Source organism: Centroberyx gerrardi, chromosome 7, assembly GCF_048128805.1.
Source record: "Centroberyx gerrardi isolate f3 chromosome 7, fCenGer3.hap1.cur.20231027, whole genome shotgun sequence".
Classification (NCBI taxonomy): Eukaryota; Metazoa; Chordata; class Actinopteri; order Beryciformes; family Berycidae; genus Centroberyx; species Centroberyx gerrardi.
In genome coordinates, this window is record NC_136003.1 from 9,653,352 (window position 1) to 9,663,818 (window position 10,467).

At 43.9% G+C, this 10,467-nt stretch overlaps 1 protein-coding gene across 1 annotated transcript in view; it reads right to left on the reverse strand.

The window, feature by feature from the left end:
* Positions 1–6,263: 6,263 nt before the first annotated feature.
* Positions 6,264–10,467, reverse strand: part of tmem150b (transmembrane protein 150B) — a 4,769-nt gene continuing 565 nt past the window's right edge. Inside the window, exons 2-6 of the mRNA XM_071898495.1 lie at positions 10,015–10,074; positions 9,660–9,727; positions 8,931–9,058; positions 8,363–8,540; positions 6,264–7,164 (exon numbers count right to left, since the gene is read on the reverse strand). Of these exons, the coding sequence (XP_071754596.1) occupies positions 6,953–7,164; positions 8,363–8,540; positions 8,931–9,058; positions 9,660–9,727; positions 10,015–10,074 (646 nt within the window). The 3' untranslated portion in view covers positions 6,264–6,952. The remainder of the gene's footprint in view (positions 7,165–8,362; positions 8,541–8,930; positions 9,059–9,659; positions 9,728–10,014; positions 10,075–10,467) is intronic.

The following is a 10,467-nucleotide window of genomic DNA, read 5'->3' on the forward strand; positions in this document are numbered from 1 at the left end:
CAAAGTATGAAGTCTCTTTCATCCCTCAAGGAGCTGGAGACTTTCCTTCTTGAAAAATGGTCCAGTATCCCACTGCACACAGTTTAAGTTTACTCCATGCCTTACTCCTTATTAGGCACTTCATATTCATATATTGGTAGATGTTTCTGTTATCTAGTCAGCATGATTGGAATTTAGCCTCTGTTTGGATCTTTGTCACAACAAAGCCTCACCAAGGAGAGCAAAGAAATGAGGAATTCATGAGAATGAGAGGAGGGAGGAGTTTGTGTGTGTGTGTGTGTGTGTGTGTGTGTGTGTGTGTGTGTGTGTGTGTGTGTGTCTGTGAGAGAGAGAGAGAGAGAGAGAGAGAGAGAGAGAGAGAGAGAGTGCATATTATGAGAAAAGATGAACGTGGGATACACATTCCTCTGCTTTTTTATATATCCAGGGAATGGTTTGGCTTCATTTGGTTCTGGATAGTGCTGTGGATGCTTCTCTTTTTGAATAAGATCTCTGCAGTTAAGACAGCCGACCTGAATTAAACAGCAGTTGCAGCTCTATACCACATCAAGACAGTTCAGATAGTGTTGTGCGGATTTGTCAAACACAGAGGTGAATAGTAAAATGATTTCCAAATACTATTGTGTAATCATCTGAACGTTCTGGCACTCGTAGGCACTCCATGTTGGTTCCAAAGCAAACATTAAATATATGGAAGTAGGCCTACTGTTTGATCTGTCAGAGGGTAGAGAGAAGGAGAGGAACAAGGAGGTTGATAGTAAGCACAGGATGAAGAAAACACGTGTGTGTGTGTGTGTGTGTGTGTGTGTGTGGCTGAGTGTCTGTGTGTCTAAGTGCACATGCACGAACATGCATGTCCATGTAACTGTGTGTGCGTACCAGTAACTTAGTACATTTACAAGTACTGTACTTTTGAGGTACTGGCACTTAACTTGAGTATTTCCATTTTGTGAGACTTTATACTTTTACTCAGTGAAAGTATTGTACTTTTTACTCCACTGCATTTATCTGACAGCTGGAGTTACTAGTTACTTTGCAGAATAAGATTTTACATGCAAAACATATGATGAGCTCATAAAATATGATGCATTGTTAGAGTTTAAACTCCCCAACAGTATATGGAGCAGTTAGACCGACAACATTAAAATACTTTGTACAGATTGCCAGGTCTCTGAAAGGGAGCGTTCTTCAGAATGAGTACTTTTACTTTTGACACTTCAGTACATTTCACTGCTAATACTTCTATACTTTCACTTAAGTATACTTTTGAATGCATAACTTTTACTTCCAATGGAGTATTTTTCCATTATTGCTACTTTTACTTGGAGTACTTTTTCCACCACTGCTGCACACAAGTGGGAGGGGAGCCACACTTCATTGTCCATGTGCTTCGCTCGCTACCAGCTAATTTGCCCCCCCTCCGCCCCATCTCCAGTCCACCCCTCCACCCCCCACCCCCCCTCTTGGCTTTCTGTCTTGTGCGTCCAACAATAGTCTATTCTGTGCTGTCCCGTGCGAGCGGAGACACACCCAAGCCAAGGCCACGGTGCGAGGGGAGATTGTTGGGCGGCGGCCAAACCGAGAGGGACACTGGCTCGATTCTCGTCTGGGAGCGCGGATCACGCCCGGACGAGAGGGGCAGAGGTGCTCTTATCTGTCCGGCTGTGCATTCTAACCGTCATTCAAACGTATATGTGCGCGTGTGCATGTGTGTGTGTGCACGTATGGGAATGAGTGCTATACTGTGTCTCAGTGTGCTCCCTAATCTGTAGGTGCATCTGCAGCATGGTGGCACGGGCCAATTTTGCCCACTGTGCGTCTGCTTTGGGTCAATGTCCCTGTATTTCTGTGCATTCTCTCTCTGTCTTTCTCTCTCTCTCTCTCTCTCTCTCCCTCTCTCTCTCTTTCCTATCAATTCTCTCTTCTCTCTCGTCTTGATTGAAGTTCTCATCTATTTCTCCCGCCTCCTGTCAGCTCATATTGTCTGAGCGTCTGAGCCCAGAAAGTCCCCACCTCCCCACATAGCACAGGATCCCAACACACACACACGCACACACACACACACACACACACACACGACCACAATACAGGCCCTGATCGCGAGAGAGAGACAGAGAGTCACTCTATCAACCCGTTATTCTCCGACATGACAATCTGTTCCTAAGTGCCACAGCTGTAGCCCCCACACACACTCTGATAAGGCCAGACTCTCTTCATTGTCCGATAACATAAATATACGGCACACCAACACACCATCTGAGGGTCCGCGTCCGCACCAGCCGGGCCTAATTATATAATTATCCCTTGTCTGATTGTGCCTGCGCAGCTGAGACGAGGGAGGGCCCTTTGTGTGGCGGTGGAATGCGGTGCGCTTGGCATTTTTCAGCGAAAGGGCAGCTTTCTGGAAGCCGCTGCCAAAGGAGCGGAGAGGAGGGTGAGATCACGGCTGCCGGTGCCCACTCTCTCTCTCTCTCTCTCTCTCTCTCTCTCTCTCTCTCTCTCTGTCTCTATCGCTCCGTCCATCTTTCTCTCGACCCGTCAGTCCGTCTCTATCTGTCTCTCGATCTAACTTCTCTCGCCTCTGGACAATCCCTTCTCTCTCTCTGTCTCTCTCTCTCTCTCTCTCTCTCTCTCTCTTCAGTGTCTGTCTCTTCTCGTCTTCGAGTTTGGCCGTTGGGTCTCTCTCGCAGATGAGGTGGCCTTTTCGACGAGGCCTCGGACAGGATTCGGGTCGGCGGAGATAACAGGTCGCGCCGCCGCAGCGAAGCCGAGGAGGGCCGAGGTCTAGCGCTCCGTTAAGGTCTGATAGCGGACCGGAGCGCTCCGCCGCATGATAGGAAAGCAGTCCTATTGTCCCTGGTCAAGAGCTGTTGAGGGGATAAGAGAGACTGGAGCGCGAGCAGGTGTTAGGAGAGATTACACGGGGCCTAGAAAGCGCGGCCTCCCTCTTGAATCAAAGTCAAAAGCAACAAGGCGGGCGTTTGCGTAAACCTCATAGAGGATCCAGACCTTTTTGTGACATTTCCATCGAGGGGGGCTCCCAGTCTTTGCACGTCGCTATTGGCGGGTTTTATGAGTTTTTATTACTTTATCAGCAGCCTTTTATGCTCGCTAATGAAAACAGCAGGGTTGAGGGGTCGTTTGGCGCCGGAGCTTTTCCCTCCAAATTCCTCCGGCGCTAGATGTTGTGTAATTCGGGAACATTGTGTCATTCCAGCAGATCTAGCCAAGGTATCACTTCAACGTGATTTACACGTTTTAAACCCGCTTGAGTTGTGCTTGACTTGAGGTGTCAGATGCTTCAATAGGCCCACAAGTCTTAAGGCAAGGCAAACTTTATTTATATAGCACATATACACAAGGCAAATGCAATGTGCTTCACATAAAACACAAAAAATACATAATTTGACAGGTAAAATTACATTATCAACTCATAAAATGACATTAGAAAGAAAGGAAGGAAGGAAGGAAGGAAGGAAGGAAGGAAAGAAAGAAAGAAAGAAAGAAAGAAAGAAAGAAAGGTAAAATAGGTAAGTAAGGATAATAATAAAACATATAAATAAAAGAAATCACTGAAATAATTTGCAAGACAGGACAGACCAGGTGCTCCTTTTTAAATATTCAAAACAGCCAACTCCTACTCTGCCCATGCATTTCTGCATTTCAGTTTGTGACTCATCATCACATCAAGTAAACAGAGAGAGACCTCAAGTTCATGCCTCCCAATCAGCTGCAGCGAAGGAGTTTTTTAGGAGACCCAAGACGGCATTGTTTCAGCGAGCGGCGAGACGAGACAATACGCACGCTGTCTGCAACAGAACACTGCTAGCTAACAGCGCTGCACAAATTCCCATCGAATTCCAAGCTGTCCGTCTGATCCCCCTCGCCCCGCTCGTCAAAGCCCCCCTCCGGTGATCACCCAGCATGCAGTGTGTGAAAGAATGCTGCCGGGACGTCGCGGGGACACCGGGGGCCCAGTATTCCCATCTCAATCCCCACGTGGCCCGAGCCATTTTTAATGACACCAGTAAAAACAGATGTAAACAAAAACGAAAATTTGATCACAAAGCGGTATCAAAGGCGGTGCCAGCAGACCCCAAGACAATATGTTTAAACAAACACAGAACTTGGATGGGGGGAACTGTTTGAGTGTCGGAGCCAAGAGTAGGACCTCTCCCATTATCAGCGTGGCTATGGGAGCTCCATTATTTGGCCCGTCTCAAAATACCCCTAACAAATTGTCCTGAATGTAGAACCTCTGTCTAAACTAGGAGCATCTTCCAAAAACTCTCTGGCACGGCACCAGGACTGCATTTTCCCATCAGTGGAGCGATTATCAGCCAGTGTTGCTCTACACTGCCCCTGCTGGTCATTTTTGTACCTGCAGATGTGATGGATATCTGTCCATTCAGAGAGGATTTTATGATAATGGTGAAGCTAAGCCTGAGAATCCATAGAGTTGTAGATGAGGAAATGATTTGAAGTTTAGTCTCTCCTCTGAAAACCCTCTTTCTAGATTCAAACATCTTGGAAAACGTCTAGCAGAATAAACACTATATGATATTTATGCAACATGTATATGTGAATTTAGGAGTCAGTTCTCATGACATCATAGGGAAATGTTTTTTTTTTTCTCTCGCTGATGCAACCCTCCCTTCATACCCCCATCCTCCTTTTCTCCCTCTCCTCCATTGTATCGGCCAGCTGACAGGTGGAGAGCGAGAGGGAGACAGAGAAAGACAAAGACCAGATTTTTCCTGGCATTCACCGTCCATACGCTAACCACGGGCTCATAGAAAGATATTGAATACATGAATGTGAGAGAGGGATAGAGGAGGATTTATTTGGAACTGTATCCACACGGACAGCAATAAATCGAATTTCTGCATGAATGATTTATATAAACAACTTGAAGTGGGAACACATAATTCAGAATCACACAATTAAAGGGGAATTTTTTAATAGAATTCAATCTTCTGTGCAGACTGAATGGTGGTTGAATGGTGCCACCATGTGTCAGTCTGTACTTATTGCTGTGTGAGCCATGACAGCAAAGTTTCATGGCCAAAGTAAGTTTAAGGCTGTCAAAACTATATGGAGTGACATAAGAAATCTTGCAAAGAAGACCTTAAGAAAGATCAAGTATAACCATACCATCTTTGCTTTTTACTTTTATGAATTGTGCGCATGTAGTTAAGCATTTTGTCTTGTCAATCTTATTTATTACATTACAGTTGTAGTTCATTTGAAAGTAATGGAAAACTATTACAAATTACATATTTTCCATAATTACAAAACAGCAAAATGCAAAATGTCACTGTATTGCCCATGGAATGGCAATCAAAGCACCTCTTTAGGGAAGAAGACAACACAAAATGTAAAGGAAGGAAGTCTTATATACACTTGAGAGAAAGCAGGAGTATAATTGTAGAAATGTTTTTAATATAAAATTTCTCAAAAGTTTCATATATACATACTGTATATCAGGTCTGTCAATTTGGCATCTTTAAAGTATGGCAAACAGAAAAATAAAATAAATAGTGATACCAGTAGCGGTGAGTGTGTGTATGTGTGTGTGTGTGTGTGTGTGTGTTTTCATATCCCTGCATATGTATAGTGGGGGATTCAAGTGACGTCTGCACTACACTTGACATACGCTCATGCTGTTATGCTAGAGCAGCGGTTCTCAACCTGGGGGTCGCAAGATTATTTTGGGGGGTCGCGGGATGGTTGTCATAAAAAAAAAAAAAATCTGATAAATATTTTTTGGGAATGATTTTTCCATTAAATCTCCCATACCAATGATATAATGTAGTCATTATAAAACAGATTTGAGTGAGTGAGTGAAATGAGTGTGTGAATGCGTGCGCGCGCACACTGAGGATGGCGCCAAGAAGTCGTCTCCTCCAGCTTGGGTGGCACAGTGACAGGTGCTTGTCCAAGCTTAATAATATGAGAATGTATTGGTCCTAGTTTTTGCCTATTGCCATTATTCAGCTTGTAAAGCAGTTGTGTCGCCTCCTTCACAATGAGTTGTGCTGTCGGAACTTGAATAAAATTTAAAACTGTAATTAAAGCCAAATTGATTTAGACTAGTTGTTTTGTATATTTTTTTGCGGCTCAAAAAGGTTGAGAACCACTGTGCTAGAGGATATCCCACTTTGAAAATAATCAACCTAGTAAAGTCTGCATGCCTGCCTTGTTTAAATAACTGTTGGTTCAATACACAACTTGAGAATGAGAGAATGAGGGACCCTAAAGAAATGTTCAAATGTCTTAATATGATCACAATATTACCTAAGCAAATGCATGTAATATGAAAGTAACTGTGGGGAAAATCCAGCACATGGAGGCCAGCAGCTTATCCAGCACTGTGCTCTTTTTCTTTTTTTGTATTTTTCACTTTTGTCCACTTGAGGGATCTGTTGTTTTGCATTGGACAAAAGAAACCACCGTGTAAAACAGCATGCGCATGATGAACTTATAAAACCCTTTCATAAAACACATTAAACACACACACACACACACACACACAAAATTACAACTTAGACCATGCAAACTTCCCTAGAGCCTTGGCAAGCGAGGTGAAACATTTTTAGTCTATTTCACAATTGTGTTGTTGAGCCTGGAGTTAATTTGTTTTTCCAAGGCAGGCGTTTGTTTACAGATGTTACCACGGAGATAACTATCAAAGTGAAGTGAACATGTAGCAAAGGTGTAGCACAGGCATCATTTACACTCTAAGCCAACGGTACATGGGCGGTAAATCTACATCCCACCTAAATGAAAGGCATTATACCTACACTTCATTGTAAGTCTATGTAAATTCTTGGCGGAATCTTAGGTCAGGTCTTTGGTCTTGGTTTCACGTTAGGTAGTTCATTGCAGGTAGCGGTTCTCAAGAATACAGTCTTCAACCACTGTGCCTGCGTGTTTGTAAGTCTGTGGTAGGTCACATGCGTACAGACGCCACATGACCGTTCGTTTCCCAAGGGGCGGGGTTCTGGTCCTTGCCAAGAGCCTGTTTCTGCACCGTGAGGCGGTGGCAGTCGATATGTCTGAACTCTGCAGCAAAGAGGCCGAACAGGCAGAAGAACAGCATGACCAAGGTCCATTCACACACGGCCGCCCAAGACCGCTGGTGTATCTTGTGGAGGACAGTCACTGAAGGAGAGGAGAGCAGTCAAGGAGCACAATGCTAAAGAAATGTACATCTCTGTTGTATATGTGTCCAATAGCCTTGTAGTAGAGAGGTTCTGTGTTTACACTTGTATGTATTGTACAGTATGTCTTGTACTTGATGTAGATGACCCATGAGATGTAGATGCTTGTTTTTATTATTAGCCTCTTCCTCTCAGACCTCTCTGTCTGCAGGCCTAGTTTCCTCTTCTGGTTTGTGGTTATGGTAGCAGAGAATTTGACGGTTCTATAGAAATAGACATCTAAGGCTGTGTACAGTGCCCTCCAAAAGTGTTGGCATCCCTCATTCAGATAACCCAAAAAGCTGAAGAAAAGACATAAAGCAAACCAATAATCATGACAACTACCTTTTTAGGAGTTGGTAATATATTGAGGCTTTCTCAGTAAGCATTCTTGTGTCCTCCAAAATGTATTTAGTGTAATATATAATGGCCGAAGTCCAATTCCAAAACAAAAGAACGCAAGGATGGAGGATGGACAAAGATCCAGGAAGTGTACTTGCCAACTGAGAATGCATTGGATGGTGACTTAGCCAACGAGAACGTATGGGAAGCCTCAAGATTGATCGCAGGAACGACGCATCATATCCAATCAGCACAGCACTCGATAGTTTATATAGTGAACAGCTGTGCGTTTTAATTGATTGCGTGCACAGTCCATCTCAAAGAAAGGATGCTCCTTTGCACTCATGTTCATGAGAAGTTTGTTCTCTCCAAGACAACTTGGGAAGATCGTACTCCACAAGGACATACGCATCGCATTCTTGGAATTGATATTCACCTATTATTTTTCTTCACAACTGCTTTTGAATAAAAGAACGACATTCTCAGTTGACAAGCATAAAATCATACTCATACAACTCATAACTCGCATTAAAGAGTAGCTAAACCCCAAACCCAAATCTGTGTGAAGGCTGACATCTAATGGTGAAAAGTAGGGTACTGAACTGGCCATCTGCTATTGGCTGATCTTGTGCCTGGTGCCGGGTGATGTCACCACCTGTTGTACTCTATAGAAGGTGACATCACCTGGCACCAAAGACCGACCAATAGCAGGTGGCCAGTTCAGTTCATTCATGTGTGACGATTGACCCAAAAAAGGCCCGCGACCCATTTTTGGGTTATGACACATATGTTAACAAAATGCAGAGATAGAAGGATACTGATGATGACCAGGATGGTACAGAGGGTGCAGCAGATGGCCCTGGCAGGCCCCACCCATCGTCTGTCCTGGGACGGCTCGGCCCGATAGGTTAGAAACAGCTGTACCCAGAAGTAGGCCAGGCCAACGAAGAAAGTCAGGAATGCTCCCAAAAGGTGAAGTGTCTTTACGACTGATTGCTAAGGGGGTGAAGGTGGAGGGAGAAAAAAAGAACTGTTTTGTGGTTGTAGAATTAAAAAAAACTTGAGATAACCAATGAAATACTGATTGTTGGGGAAGTTGAGGGGTGGAGGGTTAGAGAGTGTGATGAGACAACGAGAGAGGAGAGGAGAGGAGAGGAGAGGAGAGGAGAGGAGAGGAGAGGAGAGGAGAGGAGGAGAGGAGAAGAGGAGAAGAGGAGAGGAGAGGAGAGGAGAGGAGAGGAGAGGAGAGGAGAGGAGAGGAGGAGAAGAGGAGAGGAGGAGAAGAGGAGAGGAGAGGAGAGGAGAGGAGAGGAGAGGAAAAGGAAGACACAGGTAAAAATATAGCAGGAGCGTGAAAAAGTAGAGGTAGAGCCTGTCAGGAGTTACCTGGAAGTTGCCAAGGATAGAGATTCCTATGGAGGACGTGAACCCCAAAATGATGCTGGCGATGTTGGCCTTTCCATGGCTACCGTAGTCCCGGACCTGCTGGAAGCGGATCACTACAATCCATAGGGCTGAAGGGAGGAGAAGGGAGACAGAGACAGACATACAGAGAGAGAACGTCCGGAAGACAGAGAGCAGATGGACGGAACAGTAAAGAAGTTAGATGAAAAGGATCTTGACTGAAGACCTGGTCCAAAGGGCGATTCGAGACCAAGTCAAGACCAACACCAGAGCAAATTGAGTCCTATTCAAGACTAAGACCAAAAGAGCAATAAAATCTTTCCAAATGCAAAAATAATGATTAAGGAGTTCCTTCAGCATGAACAGAGATGTAGATCTATCTGCAAATCTTGCAATTGACCGATCAACGCATAGAAGTTTGAGGACCATTACACACACAGGTTTCTACAAGTGAAATCCCCTAAATTATTTGACGTGCTGGGGAGAAAATAAACCAAACATCAATAGAATCACTGCACATGTTTTATATTTCTAGGACCAGACGTCCTAGTCAAAAAAGGCACAAGACCAAGACAAGTCCAACACGTCAAAAACAACAAAATCAAATACAGCCTCACTAAGACAGAACATATGTTGAGCAGAGGTTTCATGGCTAAGGACTGCCTAAAAAGCTTAGACAGGATGGAATGGCATAAATCTACTTGTCATTACCTAAAACAGAACAGATGTTGCAGACCTGGGAGAAGAGGCAGCTCTGTGGGTTGAAAGTGCCACATTTGCTGTAGGGAGAGAGAAAATAGACCATCATCATTATTCAAATTTCTGCAATGACAAAGACGTTTATAAGAAAATCAGCTTGCTAGTATTTTGCAGTTCTATCCGCACACATTTTGTTTGTGTGGAATCATTAAGGAAAGTAAACAGAGAAAAATGTGTGTTGAAACTCTCTACTGTAATTTGCCAGTTCTGCATTTACTGTCCTGCACTCAGTGTGAATTTTCAGTTGTTCACACTGTATCATCTCCCATGGCAGCATTAACCTCATGTAGAAGGAACTAACACAAACCTGATATAAGGCACGCCTTCTGTTAGGTTGACCGACCCATTTGATACAGCTATACCAAACCTAATGGGGAGAAAAACACTTGTTAGTATTGTGGTTGAATGCGAGTATGAATGTGTGAATGTTGTTTTATGCATTGCTCACTGTGAGATGTCATGTGCATTCTAGTGTACCTTCAGGATAATAAAGGGTACCCTACTGTATGTGCGATGTACGTATTTCATCAAATAAAGTCATGTCTTTTTTTGATACAAAGCCCTGAAACCATAGAGGGAGAAATTGCTCTTTCCCTTTTTCTCTTCATCCCCCAGTGCCACTTCAAAATTATACCAACATTGCCAGAGGGATTTCATGCCGTCTGAAGCATAACCTAAACAGTAAATCAGTCTGGAGAGGACTTTTAAGCTTTAATGTCATCTACTGAGGCATTTTTGTGTTTTAAAGGGGCGGCGCAGA